Source organism: Pan troglodytes, chromosome 3 (assembly GCF_028858775.2).
Source record: "Pan troglodytes isolate AG18354 chromosome 3, NHGRI_mPanTro3-v2.0_pri, whole genome shotgun sequence".
Taxonomy (NCBI): domain Eukaryota; kingdom Metazoa; phylum Chordata; class Mammalia; order Primates; family Hominidae; genus Pan; species Pan troglodytes.
In genome coordinates, this window is record NC_072401.2 from 7,366,697 (window position 1) to 7,391,875 (window position 25,179).

General features: G+C 52.2%; 2 protein-coding genes across 2 annotated transcripts; one reads left to right on the forward strand and one right to left on the reverse strand.

Annotated features, from left to right (window-relative positions):
* The first annotated feature begins 240 nt into the window (after positions 1-240).
* TADA2B (transcriptional adaptor 2B) lies at positions 241-13,503 on the forward strand. Its single transcript, XM_009447329.5, has 2 exons — positions 241-726; positions 10,923-13,503. Exons 1-2 carry the CDS (start codon positions 457-459, stop codon positions 11,913-11,915), a joined length of 1,263 nt encoding a protein of 420 aa, XP_009445604.1. The 5' UTR covers positions 241-456; the 3' UTR covers positions 11,916-13,503.
* Positions 13,504-16,913: 3,410 nt separating this feature from the next.
* Positions 16,914-25,156, reverse strand: GRPEL1 (GrpE like 1, mitochondrial). The gene is made up of 4 exons (XM_526517.7): positions 24,899-25,156; positions 20,963-21,125; positions 19,246-19,327; positions 16,914-18,068 (listed from the first exon to the last, which is right to left on the reverse strand). Exons 1-4 carry the CDS (start codon positions 24,958-24,960, stop codon positions 17,722-17,724), a joined length of 654 nt encoding a protein of 217 aa, XP_526517.2. The 5' UTR covers positions 24,961-25,156; the 3' UTR covers positions 16,914-17,721.
* Positions 25,157-25,179: the final 23 nt, after the last annotated feature.

A 25,179-nucleotide genomic window follows, 5' to 3' on the forward strand; every position in this document is an offset into this window, starting at 1 on the left:
GCGAGATTGATTGGAAGCGGCCGTGGGCTCTCGCCGCGAGGGGCGTGGCGCCCCCGCCGGGCTTTCTGCCTGCCCATTTCCCACCGCCGGGCCTGGGGCGGGGCGTTCAGGAGGCTCTGGGAAAGGCGGCGGTGGCCGGCGCGGGGGGCGCGCAGGCGCAGAGCGGCGGGCCGGGCGTCCGCAAGGTGGCGCCCTCGGGGCGCCTGCGCGATGCGGCGGGGCGACAGCTGCGGCGGCGGTGGCGGCCGGGCCGGGCCGGACGGCGCCTGCGTACTGAGGGGGGACGCGGCCCGGCTGGCTGGCTCTGGCGGCGGCTGGGCTGGGGCCGCGGTGGCGGCAGCCGCGGCGGCGGGCGGCGGTTGCTCGTGCGCGGCGGCGGCGGCGGGTCCCGCGGGCGGCGGGGCGCTGACGGCCGGGGGCGCGGCGGGCCGGGCGGCGGGCGGCGAGCGGGGGAAGATGGCGGAGCTGGGGAAGAAGTACTGCGTGTACTGCCTGGCCGAGGTGAGCCCGCTGCGCTTCCGCTGCACCGAGTGCCAGGACATCGAGCTGTGCCCCGAGTGCTTCTCGGCCGGCGCCGAGATCGGCCACCACCGCCGCTACCACGGCTACCAGCTGGTGGACGGCGGGCGCTTCACGCTCTGGGGGCCCGAGGCCGAGGGCGGCTGGACCAGTCGCGAGGAGCAGCTGCTGCTGGACGCCATCGAGCAGTTCGGCTTCGGAAACTGGGTGAGCGGCGCGACGGGGGCCGGGTCCCGGCTAGGGCACTGGAAGGCCCGCGCCTCTCCTGTAATTGGGCGCGCAGGCAGCGCCGGACCTGCTCGCTCGCTCCGCACCCCAGAAGGCCCCGGAGGTGGGGAGGGCGACGCTGCCGGTTTATAGTCGGGCACCTGTCGGAACCTATGCTCTGAGAGGCTGTGACGCGCCCAAGGTCACACAGCCGAGACGGGGCCAAGTGGGGCTTTGAACGCTGGCTTCTGACAGCAGAGCCATTTCCCTCACCTTCAGGGACGCCTTCACAGGCGTTTGCGGAGTGCAGACGTTGGGCAAGACTCGGTGCCTTACCTGAGTTCGTGGAGACAGGCAGGCCCACAGGCTCGACAGAAAGCGGTGGGAGCACCAGGGAAGGAGAGCGGTGGGCGCCCTGCGGCTTGTCTCGGGGTCTCTGGGGCGGCCCCGTTTGCTTTCTGTCACTGTATGCATGTGCCCTATGTGGTCCGCAGTGCACATTTTGTGGGTAGCGTGCCTGGTTTATGCTTGGGTCCCCACAACCCACGACCTTGTGCGAATGGTCAGTAAAGAATGAACAAAGAGGCCTGGCCTGGGAGGCCTGGGGCTTGGGTTTTGCTCTCTTTACCTTTGAGGTTTCTGTAGAGACAGCCCTGTGTGGGGAGCGGTGAGAGCTGGACTGGATCCACTTAACGCTAGCAACATCGTGTGCTAGGTTCTGTCCTTGAGAGAGGAACATGGTTGTTCTCTCTGGGCGGTCTCTCAGCTCTCCTTCCACTCTGGAAGCTTGCATCCGTATTAGAAAGGAGAAAATCTCTAGCCGTATTCCCGCTCATAACCACCAAAGACATGTGGCCATCCCCGGGCACCCTGAGAAGGAGGGGAGTGAGACACCCCCAGCGCCCTTAGCTTTCCAGAGTCTTCCCCTGCTACACCAGGTGCCTGCTTCTCGGAACAGCATCCATCTCGCTGCCACCTCTCCAGCAGTCCTGCCTGGGCTGCTTTGATTGCCTTTTGCTTTCCTTTCCTGAGTGAGTCTCAGGGCCGCCTCACATACTCATTCTGAAGCCCTGGAATGTTGATTCTCCTCCCAGCTCCTTCGAGAAGATGCTCCTTTACAAACCCTTACCTAATGGCCACCAGCACTGGGATCTCCATTTTTCAGAAACTCTGTCCCACCTTGTCCTTCCATGCTGTTTGTGGATATGCACTGAGCATGTGTTCTGTGCAGATTCTACAGTGGCGGAGAACTCTGAAGGAAAGAGAAGGCTTTATCCCTGCATTCAGGGAGCTTAAAGTGTGGTACTGACTTGGTCCTAGGCCCAGAGCTCTTCCCTAGCACCAGCCCTCCATGGCCAGCCGCCTCCCTGTCCTACCTGCCTCTCTTAGTTCCTTGTTCCACTAAGTTCCTGATCCAGTTTATCAGCTGTCTCCTCACAGTACATCCAGAACAAACCACTTCTTACAGCCGTAGTCCCGGCTGATGTTTACGTTTACTTCTTGCCTTGACCACTTTGGGAGCCTCCTTGTTCGTTATTCCCCCTCCACCCCATTCCCCTATTCCACACACCATAACCGGAGCGAGCTTTGGAAGCACAAAGCGCCTCACACCGGCCTCAGTGGCTTTTACTTCAATTAAGGCAGCTTTAGAAGTGTTGAGCAATGAGATCTCATCTGTTACCTCCCTTGATCGTTTTATATTTCTTCTACCTAGAGTGCTCTCCCTGCAAATCATGGCCCAGGACTGAGCTTTCCACTTAAGTATCAGTGCCTCAGAGGGCCCTTCCCTTCACCATCGCAGCACTTATCTCTACGTTAGCTGCTAAGGAGGCGCAGAGCCTTGCTGGCATATCTGTGCGTATCTCAGGACATTTTCCCGACAGCCCTTGGCAGTTGGCTTTGGACGGACCAGTTTGACTTCAGAGCCTGTACTCTTAACTACACTGTCTGCACTGCCTTCCCTGCGGCACTGTGGAAAATACACAGAACACAAGACCTGGGGAACAAAAACATCTATGTGGTTTTGGAAGAAACCAGGCTAGAAGTGGAGAGGCCTCTTCTAAAACAATACTTTCCGAACTAATGTGCACACAGAGCACCTGGGGAGCTGGTGAAAATGCAGATTCTGACTCAGCTGGTAGAGGAGACAGAGCCAGGACAGGAAGAGCATGGGGCTTGGGCTTGGTGCACAGCGAGCCTGGCCAGGCTGCGGTCAGGGCGTTCTCCCACTGCACCAGCGCGAGGTCACAGTGAGGCCTGAGAGCCTGCATTGCAGCCAGGACTCAGGGGGTGCACTGACCCGTGACCACCCACCCCCCCGGAGTGGTGAGGCACCAGTATTTGGTCGTGCTGCCATCTCCCTGGCAGAACCTCGTTGCGTTACCCCCCGGGACTTTATTTTTCTTCCTCTGAGGCTGTTCTGCAGCTCTGAGATGGGTGGTGCTCTTCTGAGCATGTATCCAGCTATGTGCACAGAGCTGGCGTGTCCCACTTTGGCATATTTAGCCTCTGCCCGCTCTGGGCCATGCTCTTCCCATATGTGTCCTGTGGGATCTTCCTAGCAACCCTCGGGGGTGGGTTCTTATTCTTACAGTTGAAGAACAGCAGCTGTAAGAAACTAAGCGCCTTGTCAGGGATTCCATGGCATTCATGTGATAGAGCCAGGAATGAACGCAGGCCTATGTGATTCCAAAGCCTGGGCCCTAACCCATTCTGGGTGAGAGCATTAAGCAATGTGGGTCAGAGGCTAGGAGGCCATCGGTGCCACCGCAGGAGTGGCAGAAGGGCTTGACCTGATTCACTGGAGATTAGTGTGGAGGCAGGGCCTGGACTCAAGGGCTGCGACTGTGAGTGTGGAAGGAGATGGTGTGGGGGCTGGCGACAGTGATGTGACGAAAGATGAGACCTGTTGAGTTCTACTTTCAGATGGCAAATGGTGACACCTGGCCTGGGGGTTGTACAACTACATGTGGGATTCATGGGAGAGGGTGGATTGTGGCCAAATCTGGCAGCTTTGTGGTCACACTTTGTACCAGGGCCTGAAGGGGACGGGATGTAGCTGAGCAGGGTTAACAGTGACACCTGGGGGCTTAGGGACAACCCGTGTGCTGGTGTGTATGTTTGATAGCGAGGGGCAGAGAGAACAGGTTAAAGGACCTTGGCTACAGTGGGAAAGAGTTGGCAAGCAGTGGCCTAGAGTCAGATTAGCGGGGTCTGGCGTCTCTAGAAGGCCGGTTTGTGATGGGTTCTGGGCAGGATTCCAAGAGTTAGAGGATGCAGGCCCTGCTGGAGCACAGGAACACAGACGCAAACACAGGTGACAGCTGAGGGCAAGTTGCAGTGGTGGCAGAGGAGCCGGAGCTGTTGATTGGTTGCCAAAGAAATTGGGCTGACACTGAGGAGCTTGAGGAGGGCCAGTGCTCCTCTGCAGGTGGTGGTCAGGAGGGCTTTGGCGGGGAAGTGGGGTTCAAGCTGGCCCTTGTGGTTTTGAATCAAATGAGCATGTGAAGTTCTCTGTGAACCATGGAAGGCCTTGTGCACACACGTCAACACTCAGGCTCCTTCTTGGAGCCAGGTGGGGTGTCCTGAGTAGAGCTGCACCCTTTGAGATGATGGTGGACACCCAGGAGGTGGCAGAAGGCCAGACACATCGATGGTCACTGCCTTGTGCGTGCATTCATTCTCTCGCTCATTCATTCAGTTAGCACAGCCTCGGGGCCTGGTATGCGCCAGCCCCTGTGGTGAGAACAGGCTAGGAGGAAGACAGCTGCCTCACCTGGCAGGTGCCGTGTGGGCAAGTGGGCCTCAGGATGTCCTGCGGAGGGAAGGACACAAGATGGCTGTGCAGGTAGAGGAGAGTGTGGAGGAAGGAAGGGTTTTGTGTTTTAAGAGTCTGGTGTATTCAGGGCCAGGCAAAAGCCAGCTTGGGGTGATGGAGGAAGCTGGTGAAAAGCCCTGGGTGCTGGGTACAAGAGTGTTGCTGGTTCAGGCTCTGTGATCACGCAGTGTCTGCTCGCCAGTGCCAGGCCCTGAGCAGGTGCTTTGACACGCGCCCCTCTCACCATCTCCCCGTCCCCTAATCCCTGAGACAGGTGCTCCCCACTTTTACAAACGAGGAAACAACTGTGGGTGATGTGGGAACGTGGAATTTCAACCCAAGGCTTCTGACTCCATGCCTAGAACCATCCGTTTCATTGTTCACCAGCCATGCCGCAGGATCCCCTAGAATTCCCAGGGATCCCCTGAGATCTGCTGGATTGTCACCTCTGAGGCCGAGGTCTGGAAATTTGGATGGATGGAAAGAACCCCAGGGAGCTGTGAGGCATGGTTGGGAACCATGGGAAGTGGAGACTTACCTTCCCCGCCGGGGCAGGAGCCTCCACTGTGCGGGCTTCCAGGGATGACCATTAAGGATGGCGGGAGGGGGAGGGACAGCCCGGATGGGAGAGTGGCTGGGAGGGGCAGGGCACGCAGAGGTGGTCTCCAACTCCAGCCCACAGTGGGACACCCAGGATGCCTGGCTTACCTGAGTCACCCCCACCTCCCAAGCTGCTGAGTCAGGGGTGGGGCTTAGAATCTGCATTTCTAACAACCTCCTAGGTGCTGCTGATGCGGCCGCCGTGGGACCCCACTTTAAGAACCACTGGGGTAGAGTGGTAAGACATGTCACTTTATAAAACTTCAAAATTATTTAAAAATATATTGATTTTTATTGTGGTACAATACGTGTAACATAAAATTTACCATTTTAACCGTTTTTAAGTGTCTGGAAGCATTAAGTTCACTCACAGTGTTGTACAGCCATCACCACCAGCCACCTCCAGAATTTTGTCATCTTGCCAGACTGAAACTCTGTCCCCATTCAACACTCACTCCCCCTCCCCCTTCCCCAGTCCCTGGCACCCCCGTTCTACTTCCCGTCTGGCGCTAGGGACCTCAAATACGTGGGTCCTGCAGGATTTGTCCTTTTCTGACTGGCGTATTTCACTTTGCCTCATGTCGTCAGGGATCATCCGTGTTGTGGCATGCATCAGCACGGCCTTCCTTTCATGGCTGAACAATCCCTTGTCATCTGTGTGGCATAATGTGTTTATCTACATAGCTGTGACGGACATTCGGTTGCCTCCACCTCTTGGCGAATGTGAACAAGGCCGCTATGAAGATGGTGTTGAGGGATCTCGTCAAGTAAATAAAAGTGGAATTGCTAGGTTAGGTTCTGTGTGTAATTTTTTTTTTTTTAAGGGTTTCGCTCTATCACCCAGGCTGGAGTGCAGTGGCACAATCATGGCTCACTGCAGCCTCCACCTCCTGGGCTCAAGCGATCCTCCTACCTCAGCCTCTCAAGTAGCTGGGACTACAGGCATGTACCACCACACCCGCCTAATTTTTAAATTATTTGTAGAGACAGGGTCTTGCCATGTTGTTTAGGCTGGTCATGAACTTCTGGGCTCAAGTGATCCTCCCGCCTCAGCCCCCCAAAGTGCTGGGGTTAGGCTAAGCCTGGCCTTGTGTGTGATTTTGAGGAACCGCCCTGCTGTTTTCCACAGTGAGGAATGCCACTTTCAAAATCTCTGTCACAGGTAGCCTTATCTGACCTGAAGGTGTCAGTCACCTTGAGGGCCAATGACAACTCTAAGTCACTGAGGTCTCTGAGTTCAGAGAGACCTAGAACTGAGGCTTGCAGGGCTGCCCACTGGAACAGGCTGGGGGCAGTGGCCAGGGACAGTGGGGTCTCCGAAAGGTCTGACACCTGGAAGCAGTGGCTGCAAAGCCAGTAAGTCCCCAGCCTCTGGCATCAGAGGGATGCTTGTGCTGAGAGTTGAGCTGTTGGAGCAGGGAGGAGGGAAGGGGAAGAGACGGGGTGACCCGGTGTCCTCAAGTTGTCTCTTTAAAGGTGACAGACAAGGCTGAAAGAGGGAAGAGCCAGGGGCCACCGCATGGCCGTGACTGAGTTGGTGTGCCAGCCTCGAGGGCTGTTGGCATCCCATGCCTACCTTTGCCCGGCCGCTCTGTCCTGCCGCTAGCTGCAGGTGGCCCTAGTTGTTGGCCCAGTGTCTGAGGCTGAGCTGAGACTGGAGGTGCTGGAGTGACTTTGCTGTGGAATGTGAGTGAGGACAGCCTAGTCAGCCTGGAGCTCATGCGGCATGGAGGTGGGGCTTGGAGCTCCTAAGAGGGGCTGGTGGCCTGGGTGGCAGGTGGGGCCCTCCCATGTCTGCACGCTTCTGCGGAGTGGCCAGGCAGGTGACATGTCAGGGCTCTCTGACCTGTGCAGATGGGAAATGCACGCATGGGCTCGGCTTGGAGCCCTCCCGCGCTGCCACCTGTGGCCTGTGGTTGGTGTGTTTCTTACCTTGCTCTGCCCCTGGGGCCAGTGGTTCCCTCCTGTCCTTTAGGACATAGTCCAGTCCCCTGTCCCATGGATTCCATTGCCTCCTGGCCCTACAGGGGCCACCAGTGTGCCCAGCTGCTCCTTGAGAGCTCTGCCCACAGAATGCCCTTCCCTGGTGGGACCCCTCCCTTACACCCAGCTCCCTGGGGAACTGAGCCTTCCTGGCTTTTTGAGACTTCTTCATTTGGAGAAAAAGGAGCTGGTGCTGGGCCTCCCTTTGGAGACGACGCCTGGCCCCAAACCACCGGGAGAAGCCCAGCTTGGGGCCGGGATGAGCTGTCCTCTGCCTCGTCCTTCACAGACCAGATGGGGGTGAGGAAAGGACAGCAGTGGGGCCACCGAGGGACAGCAGAGCCGCAGGGCTTTGCGGCATCGCCCGGGACAGGAGATGCTCCGGAGCCTGCAGGGCTGGCAGCCTCGGGCACGACGCCGGGCGCAAAGGCCTGCGTTCACTGCACATCACGGGGGCAGGTTCAGCCTGAGCTGTGGCACGTCTCCAACGTGCTTGTTCCAGAAAGAAGAGCAGAAGCCCAGCGTCCGGCTTCGCTCTGCCTCTCATCACAACATCGGGAAGCGGCTAGGACCCCCTTCTGCTGTGCGCTGCATCGTGGGATGGTGGGGGGCGCGTGGGGATGGGTGTATGCTCCCAGCCACATTACCTGGTGTGGAAGTGGCTCAGCATTCACTGGTCTTGTGCCCTTGGCAGGGGCTTACCCTCAGGTTTACTTTCCTTATCTGAAAACCGTAGGCGGTAACAACACTCCTCCTCCGTGGGAAGCGCACGGGGTGAGTGGGATGATGGGCGTAGACGTGCTTATCTGCTGTTGTTTTAAATTTTATTGGTAAAACCTGCAAAAGGAGGGCTGGCAGGTCAGGAAACAAGCTGAGAGGACCACAACTGATGGAAAGAGTTGAGCCCGGCCCTGGGGGTCACTGAAGGCTTCCTGGACCCGGCGACCTGGTCTTGGATAAACCTTCCCTGTGGGAGGGAAGCTAACAGCATCCAGCGCTGGGGAAAGCTGCCGTGACGGAGCACACGCTGTGGCCGCATCTGCCTCCTCACTGCCCTACCAGGTGGACCCCAGCCCCTAGCCTGGGCACGAGGAGCAAAGGGCACCTCCAGCAGGGTGGGCGCTGCCAGGCCTCCAATGTCTGGCTGGGTGCTGGGAAGCTCCTGACAGGTGCGAGGCAGGAGCCAGGGACAACTGTAGACCCCACGAGGCACACTAAGGAGTCCAGCTGACGCTGATGGGTTTGTGCTCCAGACTTCCAGATTTTTGAAGGATTTTGGAGGCTGACCTAGTATTGCTAACTTGAAAATCTGCCAAGTAAGTAAGTTTTTTTTTTTTTTTTTTGAGACGGAGTCTCGCTCTTTCGCCCAGGCCGGACTGCAGTGGCACTATCTCGGCTCACTGCAAGCTCCACCTCCCAGGTTCACGCCATTCTCCTGCCTCAGCCTCCCGAGTAGCTGGGACTACAGGCGCCCGTCACCACGCCTGGCTAATTTTTTGTATTTTTAGTAGAGACGGGGTTTCACCATGTTAGCCAGGATGGTCTCGATCTCCTGACCTTGTGATCCGCCCGCCTCGGCCTCCCAAAGTGTTGGGATTACAGGCGTGAGCCACCGTGCCCGGCCGTAAGTAAGATATTTTAAAGACATCTCTGCAAGTGAGAAGTCTGCAGGCCTCTTCCTGCTAGTCTCACTGGCTTGAGAGACCAGGGCCAATGCCAGGGGGGCCCCACTGACTCACCTTGTGACCTTGGGTAAGCAAGCCGGCACCACGGAGCCTCTGGGACGAGGGGGACACCCAGCCTCACGTGCCTGGGAACCTGGTGCAGCAGCCATTGGAGCCTCCTGGAAGCAGGCCTCTTGAGTCGGCTGTGTATGCAGCAGCCCCTCCGCAGCCTTGGACAGAAGCTAGTGTCGAGGGCTGGAGAAGCTGCACAGGCCAAGGCCGGCTCTGCCCCTGCCGCCCGCCTGTGGGGTGGAAGCACAGACGTGAGGCGTTGGGATGGAAATTCCCACCTTCCAGGCACCCCAGGATGTTCACCCAGGGTTTCCACCCAACATGACCCTTTCCTTCCTAAAGGGTGGGCGTTAGGGACTGTTGTTCCGTTAGGTAGACACGGCCTGTAGTTACCTGTTTCAGAGGCCATTGCGGTTCCTGGGGCTCCCTGGCCCCAAGGTTGTGGGGGAAGAGCATGAGTTCCTGGTGGCGTCTGCCCCGGCTGCTCCATGAGAGGGGACTTCGCGCTCGCTGTGTGGGGCCCACTCTGGCCCTGAAGCCTTTTCTTACCCATGTGAGGTGTGTGGGGCTGCACGTGTCTCCTCTTCTGGCAATGACAGACCCGAGGCTCAGAGATGGGCAGTGACCAGCCTGGGTCACACAGAGTGGCAGTAGCTGCCGGCGATAGTTGTGACTTGGTGTTGTGTTTTGTTTTAGGCCAAATGCTTCCTGGGGAAATAAAATGAACAGATTTGCTACAAACAGTGATGTTTTTAAAAGAAGCAGTCATTGTCCCCAAAGACCAGTATCAACATTTAGCTCTAATATTTTTACTTTATGATTCTCAAAGAGGCCCACAGTTGAGTTTTGGCACTGCCTTCTGTAGTCAGAGTCCTGGAGATTCCTGGGCCCCAGGTGGCGGGGGGGGAAGGGTCCAGCACCTCGGCTCCAGGCATGTGTGCCAGAGGAAGCCCCAGCTGTGGGATCCCATCCGTTCCTGGAGCCCAGAACACTTCTCTCCCAGACGCCAGCTCATAGTCATCAGCCTGGATGGGGTGGCGGTCCCTCTGGTTTCAGCTGGGCCTCTGGCAGTGCTGCAGGCAGCGCTGCAGCGCTGGTTCCACACCCAGGCGGGCAGAGGCAGGTGGGGGCTGGGTGGCTGAGAGGCGGTGGCCAGGGAATGAGTGCGCATTTTGGGCAGTTACTTTCTGAAGTGGCTTTAGCGGTTGACTTTGAGGAAGAGGCCTCTCGGCAGAAGGAAAAGATTGAGGGAGTTATACAGTTTCCTCCCATTAAACCTTATATTTATGGGTTACCCTCTTGTAGGAATGATGAATGCTTTCAGCCAGTGGCAGACTCCCGGCCAGCTGCTTAACCATGGAAGGTGCTAAAAATGAAGGCCTGCTCCCTTGAAGAGCCACAGGCCCATCTTCTGCAGTCACTGCCTAGGAGAGGGCCACGCCAGCCCCCCTGGCACATGAAGGCCAGGATGGGTGTGCGGCCAGGACAAGTGTCACAGATGTGTCCTGGCCCTTGCTATTCCAGCGGGCGGCAACATGGTAGAACTGGGTCCCCTCCTGCAGTGCCGTGGACTTGGCCTGGCCTCACACCCTGGGACAAGCCCATTTTCTAGTCTGAATGAGGCGAGTTCAGGCATTCCTTGGCCTGCCCAGCTGTCTCCTGGGACATTCAGATAGCCCCTGAGTGCAGGGTTTATGGCAGTACCAGGTGGGCTCCTCTGGTCGCAGGTGGGGAATGAGAACAAAGTCCAGACCTCAGCCAGGGGTTCTGGCCTCAGCTCTGCCACCAGCTCACCCCAAGACCTTGTGCCAGCTTGTGCCTCTCTGGGTCTTCACTTTCTCATGTACAGAATCAGCGTGTGTTGTTGCTTCAACATTGTCATCTCTCCCCTGAGCCCAGCTCATAAGACAGTGTGTGACTGAATGCCTTTGGGGAGGGTGGGTAACGGTGCTGTAGGAAGTACTCTAGGTCAGCCTTTGTGAAAACGTGAAGAGAATCTGTGCGGAACCGAAATCTGGCACCCTGATGGTGGAACTAACTTCTGCCCTTTGTCATCGTAGGAAGATATGGCTGCCCACGTTGGTGCTTCCCGGACTCCCCAAGAGGTGATGGAGCATTACGTGAGCATGTACATCCACGGGAACCTGGGGAAGGCCTGCATCCCCGACACCATCCCCAACCGCGTGACAGACCACACCTGTCCCAGCGGAGGCCCCCTCTCACCCAGCCTCACCACCCCGCTGCCCCCGCTGGACATCTCTGTGGCTGAGCAGCAGCAGCTGGGCTACATGCCGCTGCGGGATGATTACGAGATCGAGTACGACCAGGATGCCGAGACGCTCATCAGCGGGCTCTCTGTCAACTATGATGACGACGACGTGGAGATCGAGCTGAAGCGCGCCCACGTGGACATGTACGTGCGGAAGCTGAAAGAGAGACAGCGGCGGAAGAACATTGCCCGTGACTACAATCTGGTGCCAGCCTTCCTGGGGAAGGACAAGAAGGAGAAGGAAAAGGCGCTGAAGCGCAAGATCACCAAGGAGGAGAAGGAGCTGCGCCTGAAGCTGAGGCCGCTGTACCAGTTCATGTCATGCAAGGAGTTTGATGACCTTTTTGAAAACATGCACAAAGAAAAAATGCTCCGGGCCAAGATCCGAGAACTGCAGCGGTACCGGCGAAACGGGATCACCAAGATGGAAGAGTCGGCAGAGTACGAGGCAGCGCGGCATAAACGGGAGAAGAGGAAGGAGAACAAAAACCTAGCCGGCTCCAAACGGGGAAAGGAGGACGGCAAAGACAGCGAGTTCGCCGCCATTGAGAACCTTCCAGGCTTCGAGCTCCTGTCAGATCGTGAGAAGGTGCTCTGCAGCTCTTTAAACTTGAGTCCAGCCCGCTACGTGACTGTGAAGACTATTATAATTAAAGACCACCTCCAGAAGCGGCAAGGAATCCCCTCCAAAAGCCGCCTTCCTAGCTACCTGGACAAAGTCCTAAAGAAAAGGATTTTGAATTTCCTCACAGAAAGCGGCTGGATCTCCAGGGACGCGTCTTGAAGCTGAGACGCTTTGAAAGCCAGAGTGATGCTCAGACAGTGTGCCAGCCAAAATGACTTGGGGGAGGGGAGCCGCTTCCCCACTGTTGCTCTTTTTTAAACAAATGGAGTTCCTTTTTTTAAGATAGAAATTCTTTTCATGGTCCTCTGAAAGAAGCAATAGTAACAATCTTATATTGGATCATGGGGGAAGCAAATGTGTGTATTTTAAGTGAGTTCCTGCGAGTCATACACTGCGATGATGCTCCGCCTTTACCCGTTCAGTTGGGAGCTTATTGTGAGATTGGATCATTTCCTTTTGAGTGTTCTTCTCTTTGGTACAAAAGCTATTGTGGGTGACAGGAGCAGTGTTTTCCTGCTGGACCCGCAAGCCACCAGCTATTTCCTGGTGACACAAGCTCTTCTCAGGCGGGGCTGCCTGCAGGCTCCCGTTTTCTGAGCCCACGCTGCCCACAGCTGACCCCAGCGCAGCCCCGGGCACGCGGCACTTTACATGGGGGCAGCTTGGGCCCAGACTCCTCCGCTGTGTAGCCAATGAGGAAAATCAGGCCAGAGGACAACAGGCTGGCATTTTGTTGGGAACTGAAGAGGAATCTGTTGAACACAGCGACCAGATGACCTTCCATTTCACCGGCGGCAGCCGTTTCAGCGTGCAGTTCCCAAACCCCGAGGCTGACCCTGCGCCCCATTTGAATACGGCCAGAGCCTGCTGGTTCACTTTGGGTAGAGCCGTGCCCCTTGGGCAGGCTCCCATAGTGACCACGTCCCCACAAATGGGAAAGCACGTTAGTGGGAGGGACGTAGGACACGTGTGGACCACCAGGCCCTCCCAGCTCATTTTCCAGGGCTGCTTGGTGCTGCTGTTAAGACGTGAGTGCATTTCACTTGGAAGAACCCATTGTACAAAGTTCAAGGCTACGAGTTCTGAATTCTGGCGTCAGCTTCCTCAGGATTTTCTTCAGTTGCAAGTACCTTTCCACTGAAAATATGAGCATGCCCGCCTGGCTAGTAGGCATCTGTAAGAGTGTCGCCAGGCCCGTGCCAGCTGAGGCCTCAGACTAGCCAGGCAAGAGCTGTCTGACCAGTTGGCTGGCGGTGGTTCTGGTGGAGCACGAGGGAGCCCAGGTGGTGCCCTGAGCCTCGAGCTGCTCTCTGTCACTGTCTTGAATCAGACTCAGAAATGGCTTCTTCCCAGCCCTGCCTACAAGTTTTTCTCTCGGGTCCTCTTTCAAGGATGTCCACGGTACCTTCCTCCTGAAACTTGAGCAAGTCTTTTGTCTTCCAGCTGCCCAGGGTTCTCTGGTCCAAGACCCTGCTTTAAAGAGAGTCTTTGGCGTGCTCAGACTCCAGCGCTCCGTTCTTCAAGGAGGTTGACTTGCCTCTCAGGCCCCGTAGGTACCAAGAGACTGTTTACCTCCCAGTATGTTTGGGCTTGAAGTTACATTAAAGTGAAGTTATTTGAAAGAAAGAAAACCTCATCATTTCTAAGGATGACTTAATTACTGTGCCTTTTCCTTTCTTTTTACACATCCTACTGTCCCTTAGGGTAAAATTTTCAGCATTAAATAAAACATTTCAAATATATTGTATATGGCTTTAGTTGTAAACTATACTGCATGCTGACAAAGAAGCGCTCTTTTAGCTAAGCCCAGAACTTCTCTTTTGTCAATAAAGTACTGAGCAGTGGTATCATGAGGGCCACCTCCACATTGTCCCCTGCAGAATAAATGCGGATGACAGAAAGCTTATGCTGTCTACCACTGAACAGTGATGGAGATGGTGCTAAGTTTTTACAGTTGTCTTAGCCCCAGTGGTTCTCAAAGTGGGGCTCCTGGCCCAGCAGCAGCATCCCCTAGGAACTTGTTAGAATGCAGACGTGCAGGCCCCACCTGGCCTCCTGAATCAAAATGGTGTGTGGCAGGGTGCAGCGAGCTGTTTTCACGAGTCCTCCAGGTGACTGGATGTAAGCTTGCTTGAGAACTATGGGTTTTAGCTATTCTGGTGTCTCCCTGATTTTCTACAACACTAGGATCCTAGTTTGGTGAGGTTTTAAATTTAATTTTATTTTTATATAAAATGATTGCCAGACGTACTATATTAAGCTTGAAGAAGCAGAAGATCCCTGTTAATGTGTATGGCCCAGGCCAAGAGCTGTCAAATGAAAAACTTTGTGCTGAAGCAGGTTTTTAGTATGTATATCTTTTTGATGGTATGAAGAATTTATTTAGGCTTGACTGTTTTAAAACACCATAATGAATGTATAATTAATTTATGTTTAAGTATTAACCCTTTGTCACAAAGGAATGGTAATGTGATTGGCTGCCTGTTAGCCCATCGACTGTTCCCGTCACGGTAGTCCTTACCTCTGTCGGCAGCTCAGAGCCTCCACATTTTTATATTTAATTCTCATGATAAATTAGCCACCATAATCCCATGGAATTAGGTCTTGTTAAAATCTAGTCCGGGCGCAGTGGCTCACGCCTGTAATCCCAGCACTTTGGGAGGCCAAGGCGGGCTGATCACGAGGTCAAGAGATCAAGACCATCCTGGCCAACATGGTGAAACCCTGTCTCTACTAAAAATACAAAAATTAGCTGGGTGTGGTGGTGCACGCCTGTAGTCCCAGCTACTTGGGAGGCTGAGGTAGGAGAATTGCTTGAACCTGGGAGGCGGAGGTTGCAGTGAGCTGAGATCACGCCACTACACTCCAGCCTGGTGACAGAGCAAGACTCCATCTCCAAAAAAAAAAATCTAAGCAAACTATCTTTGAGTCAAAAAAAGTTGGATAACTCATCTATTTGAAATAATGCTGTCTGAATGGCCAACATCCCAAGAATGTATTAAAAACAGCAACCCTGCCTACCGTTTTGATGACCTTTTTCCATATTAAACAAGTTGAGAACAAAAGTGTCACCGCTTGCTTCTTACCTCTGGTTCTGAAATCAGATGTCTTCTTGGAGCCACACAGAGCTAGGGTTGAGCTACAGTTCAAACACAGATACAGATTGTCACATGACATACTTTTGGTACTTTGTATCAACCCAGTTTTTCCTCCAGAAGATTAAAGTTGCTTTGTCTTTTTTTTCTGGGGGGGAAGAGTCTTGTCCTTGTTGCTCAGGCTGGAGTTCAATGGCACAATCTTGGCTCACTGCAACCTCCGCCCCCCCGGATTCAAGCGATTCTCCTGCCTCAGCCTCCCAAGTAGCTGGGATTAACATGCGCCCACCACCGCACCCAGCTAATTTTTTTGTATTTTTAGTAGAGACGGGTTTTCACCATGTTGGCCAGGCTGGTTTTGAACTCCTGACCTCAGGTGATTCACCTGCCTCAGCCTCCCAAAGTGCTGGGATTACAGACGTGAGCCACTGCACCCGACCTAAAGTTGCTTTCTCTTAAGCAGAGACCCTTTCGTGCCAGGTGCTCTCCTCCCTCAAAGCAGCAGTACAGCCAGAGAAAGCCAAATGGGTCTGAGTCTTTCAGGAAGCCCGGCCGACTTTCAGATGCCTCTGAGACTTCCAGTTCTGGTTTTCACTGCTCACACATGACACTTGACTCATGCTGCAATTATGCTAAATCCAGTAACTACTAGAATTCAGCTAAACAAATCTTTAATTCCTACTGTAAATATGCACATAATTTAAAGACATTTTCCTGTTACAGGTTGAGTATCCCCAAATCTGAAATGCTGCAAAATCTGAAACTTTCTGAGTGCCTACATGGTGCTCAAAGGAGATGCTCATTTAGAGCATTTTGGATTTCGGGATTGGGGATACTTAACCAGCAAATATAATGCAAATAGTCAAGCAGAGAATCTCTTTTCAGTCAATGAGGGGCCACATATTAGAACACAGTTTTCACTGTACCTTTACTATGTTATGTTCAGATACACAGATACCATTGTGTTAACAGTTGCCTACAGTATCAGTACAGTAACGTGCCCTCCAGTCTAGAGCAACAGGCTACACCATATAGCCTAGGTGTGGAGGAGGCTCCACCACCTGTTTTTTAGGTACATGTAGGTACACATGGTGTTCACAGGAAAAACTGCCTGACAGCGCATTTCTCAGAACACATCCCTGTGGTTAAGCCATGCTTGACTATATTCCAAAATCCGAAAAACCCCCAAGTTTGAAACAATTCTGGTTCTAAGCATTTCAGATGATAACCAACTTATAGTGACTATGGATGACTGAAGCTTACTGTAAAAAAGTATTTTGCTACTTAAGCTATATTGCCTCTAGGTTACGAGTTAAGTGCTTTTTAGCAACTGCAGCTATAGTTGAGACGGTAGGAGACTGCAAACATTCACAGAAATGAGTTGATAAATTACTTTTCTTAGCCTCCATTTAACTCAGGAGCTCCAGGGGTGATGATGCACTCACAACCCCACAGCGTGAAAACAGGCAGCGCTGGAGCTCCCAGTCATGTTTTCTTCAATACACGATGCTGCCTTTAGTTGTTTCTGACCAAATTAACTTAAGGCATCTTAAAGGTGGGACATGTTTGGGAATGGTATCCCAAGATGAAGTATTATGGGACCATTACTTGCGTCTTTTAAAATTAGAAGAAGTGAAATAAACTGCCCCATCTTTCCTATGCAGCAAATGGCTTTCACAAGTATCTTCAATTCTAGAAGCAAAGGCAGCGAAAGGTTCTTTTCTCCTTTTTTGTAACAGACTCCAATCATTGAGCCTTTTTCTAAGCCCTGGATGACCATGTAAATGAGGAACGGTCCTTTGGCAAGATGATTTTGCAAATCCTGTGCCCTTGCTGTGGCTCCTGGGTGTTTCGTATTCTTACCGGACGGGCTGCAGCTGCACTGGGGGAGTGTGGCTCTCCCTTTCTGTGTAGAAGCCTGTATATGTGTGTACGTGAATGTGCACGCACGCACGTGTCAAGCTGACAGCTTCTGGGCTGGAGTAGAGAATGGGAAGGCTAAGCCATGCTTGCCTCAGCGGCAAGGATCTCCATGAGAGGACACAAAATTGTTTTCAGAAAGTAGGAAAATAAACATTAGGGCTTTAATCCTCTTAAATAAAAATTTTAAATTAAACATTAACATTTAAAGTACACCAAGGGTGCAGTCCTATTTTGAGAAAGTCCATTTTGCCAGGGAATACAACTTGAGGTCATTAGTAACTAGTTGAATATGATTTAAATATGTCTGCATTTAGATGAACAGAACAGGGTAAAAGGAACTTTGCCAAGCCAAGCTCAATTCCTGGCCAAATAATGGGGGAGAACTGTCAGTGCCCACGCCCATTTCTCAGTGGTCAGTTTCAGCCGCTGTTGACTGAAGACAAACGAACTCACTATGTTCTTCACAAAGATCATTTTTTTTAAGTAAGAAAAATGTTTCAACTCTCTTGCCTTTCCTTCAGCGAATGAAATGTGACGGGCTAAATACGCCAGTCACTCCCGCGCCGCAGGGACACATGGTGCAGACTGGCGTGCCCAGGTAGCCAAACAGAATTCCCCAAGACCTTTTATTTGTTTAAAATACTTTGGTGTCAGCAGAGTCTGAGCAGACACGTTACTCATGATGCTCGGGAGACCAGGCAGGGCCCTGCTGAGCTCTTCTGAAAGTATGTGGAACTATTCAACACGTGGCACTAAAAGGGAACAGACTCCCGAATTAGAGTTCATTAACGCAGTTGGGCAACCGGCTTTTCTGTTTCGCCACTGGTTACTTAAGGTTTCCAATAAGGTTTGGGAAAAGGTCACACGTACTCATAGATGAGAAACAATGAACCAGCCTTAAGAGTTACATCAAGTGAGTTTAAAAACACCCACCCCATCAACAGCAGCTAAGCTTCCTTCACCACCCCCACCAGGGCGGGTCTCAGAGTGCGCCCATGCAGCTTGTACCCCACTTTGCTAACTAGGGCCACTGTGCCTGGCTCCTTCCCCTCAACCGGTGTGTGGAACAAGGCCTCATGTTCATAAGGGTCGAACTTGGCTCCGACAGGGTTCAACTTGAGCAAGCCATGCTTTGTGAACACCTTCTGGATCTGGACTTCAGTCATGACCAGCCCCTCATAGAGGTTCTTCAGGTGAGGGTTATCGTCTTTAATTTCTTCTTTTGGAACACACTGTGTTGCCTTCTCCAGAACGTCTGCCACCTCCAACAAGTCCTTGCAGAAGGCTTGAATGCCTGGATGAAGTTAAAGAAGATCATTTGCACTCCATACCAACCGCACAGGGCAATTCCAAACTGAGCACTGCTGACCTGATGTGGAGGCTATTTAGTAACTTGTCAAATCAATCGCCTCAGAATTCCAATGGCTCAATAACTTTAAAAAACAACACAAAACTCTCAAAAGCTACTTGTGGGATGAGACCCAGAATTTACTAAATTTAGAATTCACTAAAATGTGAAGAAAGGAGTGCAGTAGAGGGGAAAATACCCTTGAGACATCCAAGCCCAGATGTCAAGCAAGCAGTAAGATATAGAGGACTGGAACTCGGAAGATCCGAGTTTGAAGCCGAGACTTGTGTGTGGATGCCATTAAGCCCGTAAGAGTGTGTAAGTCACCCAGGGAGCACAGCAAGGGGAGAGAAGAGGTCTGGTACTGAGTCCCAAGAGCCCAGGCATTTACAGGTCGGAAAGGGTAAGAACCAACAAAGCACATTACCACAAAAAGAGGCGGAATACCAAGAAACAGGCCACAGTATCCAGGAATAAAAGTGTTTCAATGAGCGCCTCAGTCTCTGTGAATGCGATAGAGACTCTGGCTCTTAGTTTCCATGTGGCCTCTCACCGTCTGACCCAGGCCAGGCCATTTACCCTCCCTCGAGCCTTAGGTTCCACATCTCTAATACCCACTGTCAGTCACGCAGAGATCCAGGGCCAGCACTCAAACACCAGCCTGTGGAGCTGGGAGCCTGGGGTTACGTACCAGCTTTGTGATGTGCGGCAGGTGACTAAACCTCAATGATCTCAACTGTAAAATGGGAAGGACAGTAACAAAAACATCCAAAGGTGGCAATGCATATAGCATGCTGGGAGTTCTGAAGTGATGCCAGTGTTACTTCCGGAGGGCTAAGGGGATGGGCATCAGAGGCTGACCTGCTGCAGGTTCCCACCAAGGTCTCTGCGTGGGGGAGCACACACCTATTTACAATTCTTCATGCTAGTCTCAGCTACTTGATTTCTGCTCCTCCAGACACCTTTGCTGTTGAGCCATCATAAAAAAAAAAATGCAGGGGATGCAACAGCTGGACCCCCCACCCCACAGCCTTGCTCTCTGACACTTCCGTATGCATGGCCTTCCCCTTCCCCACCCCATTATCTTCTTTCCGGAATCAACACCATGTTATGTTGAAAGTACCGTATAATTTTGCCTCCTCCACCAATTTCTGGCTCCTCTGCCGTAAGTTCTCAGTGTCTGCCAAAGCTCGTTTATATTTTTCCTAAAAGAGAAAAAAAGGGAGATTTTTATGTATGTATATATATATATATATATATATATATATATATATATATTTTTTTTTTTTTTTTTTTTTTTTTTTTTGAGACGGAGTCTTGCTCTGTATGTCGCCCAGGCTGGAGTGCAGTGGCATGATCTCAGCTCACTGCAAGCTCCGTCTCCTGGGTTCACGCCATTCTCCTGCCTCAGCCTCCCGAGTAGCTGGGACTACAGGCGCCTGCCACCATGCCCAGCTAATTTTTTTGTATTTTTAGTAGAGACAGGGTTTCACTGTGTTAGCCAGGATGGTCTCCATCTCCTGACCTTGTGATCCGACCGCCTCGGCCTCCCAAAGTGCTGGGATTACAGGTGTGAGCCACCATGCCTGGCCGGGAGATTTATATTAATATGGAACAAAGTCATAGGAAAGCGAGCTTGATTGGAAAATGGCTGTGTAACTAACTACAAGTCAAAACAGAAGTAATATCACTGCCTTTGAGATGTGACTAAGGAGGTCAGCTTAATGAAAGCTTAATAAAAGCTGCACTCATGATCTTTTGCTATGTTGTGTTACCCAGAGGTGGCTCAGTTCAAACATTCCTTGTGTAATCATCATCTGAGTTCTAGTATATTCCTCATGTCTCACCACCTTCCGGTAAGCTCACTCATCTGAGCTTTTTTTTTTTTTTTTTGAGACAGGGTCTTGCTCTATCATCCAGGTTGAAGTGGTGTAATCTCGGCTCACTGCAGCCTCAACCTCCTGGGCTCAAGCAATTCTCCCACCTCAGCCTCCTGGGTTGCTGGGACTACAGGAGTGCACCACCACGCCCAGCTAATTTTTAATTTTTTTTAGAGATGGAGTCTCACTATGTTGCCCAGGCTGGTCTTGAACACCTGGGCTCAAGCAATCCTCTTGCCTCAACCTTCCAAAGTGCTATCAGAGGGGTAAGCCACTGCGCCCAGCTAGCTTTTCTCTTTTTAACATTTACTAAGTTGCTCTGTGGAGGCCTCTATACTGCATCCATTTTCAGTCTTCAGGTAATCACTGTGCAGTGGCAAGGAGCAAGAGCTCCAAGTCCAGGGGGTTCTAGTTCGAGCCCTGGCTCCGCACCTGGCAGCCAGGATTAACATATGTAACGGGTCTGGAATGGTGCCAGCACTCAGGGTTTGATGTCGTTCTCAAATCCTTAAAGAACTTGATTTGTGCCACCTATGTGTTTTCACATGGAGTAATAATCCATGTTACTAGTCATAAAACTCCTACCTGCCTATGAGAGCATCACATAAAACCACACTCCTGCTCCCAACTCTTGTACTTGCAATTTTCTGCTTCCTCTCCTAAGTCCCAGCCTAAACAACCATACTGAGCATTCCTCATTTGTAAAGATGATTTTAAGTTTTAATTCAATGACAAATAATAGCGTGTAAAGATTATTCTCTTGCCAGAACCAGAGTTGCACAGGATTTGGGTTTTAGTCTTTGCTTTGGCAGTAACTTGCCACCTGGGCCCACTGCAGGCCATGGACAACGGCTTAACTCTGGCTTTAGTCTGTCACCAATGAAACCTGGAACCTTTATGCGGCCCAGGAGAGAAACAGTTCAGCCGAGCCCGCCCCAACAGGAGCCTCACAGTCCTCACCACAGTCTCCTTCAGCTGCTCCTCCAACTTGACCTTCTCTTCCAGGAGGGTCTTCTCTGTAGCAGGAGGATCTGCCTTCTGTTCACTCTGACCCATGTCCTCTTCCAGGTTCTGGCCACTGTTCTTTTGTTTCGTGGCTGTGCACAACAACCGGGGAGATGGTCTACAGGGAAGTCCACACGTGAGAAACGAAGACTTAGTTTTTGTGCTTATTAAAGTCACATGTATGACTTTAGAAACTTAAAATAGCTTCAAACTATTTACTATTACTTGGGGAGAAAACATTTCTGTTAGATCTAATAAAGGCACACTGTACGTGACATATAGAAGCTATATTAGTAAATATAAGAGCTGTAAGTCATATACAATGTGCCTTTATTAGATGTAAGATAAACATATATATATATTTTTAGAGACAGGATTGGTCTCTCTCTCTATATCTATCTATCTATACATCTATCTATATCTATATCTATATGTATTTCTTTTTTTTTGAGAGAGAGAGAGTCTTGCTCTGTCACCCAGACTGAAGTGCAGTGCAACCTCCGTCTCGTGGGTTCAAGGGATACTCCCACCTCAACCTCCCCGGTTGCCCATCACCACACCCGGCTAATTTTTGTATTTTTAGTAGCGATGGGGTTTCATTATGTTGGCCAGGCTAGTCTTGATATCCTGACCTTAAGTGATCTGCCCGCGTTGGCCTCCCAAAGTGCTAGGATTACAGGTGTGAGCCACCGCGCCTGGCCTCTCCATGTATTTTTAGAGACAGGGTTTCGCTGTCACCCAAGCTAGAGTATGGTGGCACAATCATAACTCACTGTAACCCCGAACTCCTGGGCTCAAGTGATCCTCCCACCTCAGCCTCCCAGAGTGCTGGGATTACAGGCATGAGCCACTGTGCCTGTCTTTTTTATAAGATCTTCTGTAAGTACATGCCTAAACTTACATGTCAATGTGCCAAGTTACAGTACTTGGTACAGAACAGTACTAACCTCCTCTTTCCATTCTAAGGTGACTGAGACAGTCTGCCCAGACCTAACCACGTACTTATGGAATAGCTACTACTAGAGTGAGGCCGGCCTACTGCTGATCCTGATGACAAAGATAGACCCAGCAGAGATCTTGCAAAAAAAAGGTATCTAAACACAAAGAACAGTAATTTGTGATTTAAAAGTGATTAAGACAGGTTCGCTGGCTCACGCCAGTAATCCCAGCACTTCGGGAGGCCAAAGCAGGTGGATCACTTGAGATCAGGAGTTCGGGACCAGCCTGACCAACATGGAGAAACCCCGTCTCTTCTAAAAATACAAAATTAGCCGGGCGTGGTGGTGCATGCCTGTAATCCCAGCTACTTGGGAGGCTGAGGCAGGAGAATCGCTTGAATCAGGGAGGCGGAGGTTGAGGTGAGCTGAGATCGCGCCACTGCACTCCAGCCTGGGCGACAAGAGGGAAACTCTGTCTCAAAAAAAAACAAAAAAGTGATTAAAAAAAAAAAGGGAACTAAGTGCTTTGTGCTTTGGGAGGCTCAGAGTAGAAGGAGATACCTAGCTTGGGGAAGGGAAAACCATGAAAGGCTTTGTAGGATAGGTAAGAGTTACGAAAAAGGGATCAGAGGTGGGACAATGGGATAGATGCAGCTTCAGGAAGAGGAAACTGCTTGGACAAAGGCATGAAGACAGGAAAGCATGGGATATGTACCGGTGAAATAGACCAAGACCAAGTGATAAGCCCAGGTCACAAAGCCATCAACGAATGATAAAATAAAGCCTTAAAACCTAGATTTCTTCACCAGGACCAGAGGACCTCTTTTTTTTTTTTTTTTTTTTTTTTTTTGAGACGGAGTCTTGCTCTGTCACCCAGGCTGGAGTGCAGTGGTGCCATCTCGGCTCACTGCAAGCTCCGCCGCCCGGGTTCACGCCATTCTGCTGCCTCAGCCTGCCGAGTAGCTGGGACTATAGGCGTCCACCAACACGCTCGGCTAATTTTTTTGTATTTTTTTAGTAGAGACGGGGTTTCACTGTGTTAGCCAGGATGGTCTAGGATCTCCTGACCTCGTGATCCGCCCGCGCCCGGCCAGGACCTCTTTTTAAATTAGGCCACAGTCCTATCTGAGAATAAGCTACATTCAATTTTCTTCCCAGATTAAAACTGCTTCAACGAATAGGAAGGCGAAGGCTACCAGCACACAGAACTCAGTCAAGGCTGTTTATTGCAGCACTGCGGAGCGACAAGTTGGAAACAATGTTTGCCAGCGAGCAAATGGCTGAATAAACTTGCTAACACAATCTGGAATATTATGCAGCTCCTAAAAATGAGTTAAACTGCCATTTATTGGATACACTTTGGATGTTCTGTTAAGAAATGCAACTTACAGAGAAATACACAAAACAGGATCCTATTTTTGTAAAGACAAACTAGAAATCCTGTGTACTTATTAATATCTTAGATCTGTGGAAAGAAGTGGAGTGGAAGCATCCATTACAGTTTTGCCATGGGGGTGGAGAGCGATGACCATTTTATATTTTTACTCTTGTGAATTTAAAAAGCTAAGAATTTAAATAAAAACTGAGTGTACTGTTGTGAAGCCCACCTTCCTCTCCAGTTGTTCTGCCTGGGGGTGTGACAGCCACCAGCCTTTCTGCAGGTCAGCTCTTCACAGACCCCTTTCCGAAGCACAGCCAACACAAAGTGTGGCCAGGAATGTGCAACAGGACCCACACCCGGGGCCATCTCGTTCTGCAGAGGGAAACTGAGTCTCAGAAAGCCTAGTTACTCTGAGAGCTATGACTACCAGTCAGCTCTCCTGCCTTTCCCTAGTTGAGCATCTTTCCACAAAACTACCATTCTAGAGACAGAAATGATGCTGACTTGGTGGTCACTTTCCTGGCAATTAATTCCAATACAAAACCACCAATTACTTGCCCAAAGTCTTTTTACTCAAGTATTCCACGTGGGTCGTTGCTCTTGGCTCCTGTGTTTTTAAGATATAATTTATTAAGCTAGCACTTACCCCTTAATCACCTAGACTGAAAGTGATCTTCACCTCACCTGCCGGCTCTCCTTCAGGGAAGAACTACATCTCACTGCCCAGCTTTTGGCCAATTTGGCCCTCAGTGGCTTCTCTAATCAACAACTTGGTTCTAGGCACTTCCTCCAGCAAGTACTTGCCATACTAACTTCTAAAGTAGAACTTTCAAAAAGCAGAAGGGGCAGATTTGAGGGAAAAAAAAAAAAAGGGGGGCACTGTCTCGTGGCCCTCAGGCCCGAAATGTGCCCTTGTCTAAACAAACTCTTCGCCCAGCAGCAGCACAGGTTCGACTACTCTTTTGACCTCAGACGCTGGAGAAGGCGGAGTGAAGGAATTCGAGGTCGAGTGGAAAAAGCCTGTGAACGGGCAACACGCACCTTGCGACACGAAGTTTCCCGAGCACCGCCGTGGCCCCGGCCTCGAGCTGCGGCACGGAAATGAGTAACCACAGCTCCTGCCCAGGGCACACCCGGCCAGGCTCGGCCTCGCTGCGTGACCTTGGACAAAGCTCGAGCTTCTTTGGTCGCTTCTTCAACCGCACAAGTTGCGGCTGCCTCTGCGCCCGTGAGCGCCGAGACCGTGAATGCGCGCGAGGCGTCGCCGCAGGCCCTGGACCACACGCGCACGTGGGCCACCGTACCTTCCGAGCCAGACGCCCCCCGCGCTGCGGTCCTCTCCTCCTGATACGGCGCCCGCCCGCTCCACGCTTCCCAAGCCCTGAGCTGGCAGCCTGGCAGCAGAGCAGGCCCCAGCGGGGCGGTCCGCGTCCCGCGGCGGGGAACCGCGAGCCCGGAGATGCCCAGCTCCGGGGCCGAGGCCGGGAAGGAGGCCCCGGGGCCGGGAAAGGCCCCCATCGGAGCGGGAGGTCGCGCTGCCACCTCCGCCCAGGGAGACCAAGTGCCCCTTACCTGAGAGACAACGCCAAAGCAGGAAGACTGCGCCGCGCCAGCCTCACGCACTGAGCCGCCATGACTGCCACTGCCTGTCGCCGTCGCCGCGCACGCACCAAGCGTGCGTGCAGGCAGCTATACCCACTTTTCCGCCCTACTACTTCGCCTCAGCCAATCCGTAATCGCTTTTCCTGTTATGGACAGGCAATAGTCACCAATAATTGTGGGTCACGGAAGAGCATCTTTCCCCACCCCCCGGTGGGCGGGGTCTGAGGCTTACCGGAGGCCCTGAAGAGGTG

What these genes read in the sequence shown, in the direction of transcription:
- TADA2B (XM_009447329.5), top strand. Translation starts at nt 457, where the DNA reads ATGGCGGAGCTGGGGAAGAAGTACTGCGTGTACTGCCTGGCCGAGGTG. An exon ending in AGTTCGGCTTCGGAAACTGG is followed by an intron (nt 727 to 10,922) that starts GTGAGCGGCGCG and finishes TTGTCATCGTAG; the next exon opens with GAAGATATGGCTGCCCACGT.
- GRPEL1 (XM_526517.7), bottom strand. Translation starts at nt 24,960, where the DNA reads ATGGCGGCTCAGTGCGTGAGGCTGGCGCGGCGCAGTCTTCCTGCTTTG. An exon ending in GCTTTGGCGTTGTCTCTCAG is followed by an intron (nt 21,126 to 24,898) that starts GTAAGGGGCACT and finishes ACTTCCCTGTAG; the next exon opens with ACCATCTCCCCGGTTGTTGT. An exon ending in AGCAGCTGAAGGAGACTGTG is followed by an intron (nt 19,328 to 20,962) that starts GTGAGGACTGTG and finishes TTTCTCTTTTAG; the next exon opens with GAAAAATATAAACGAGCTTT.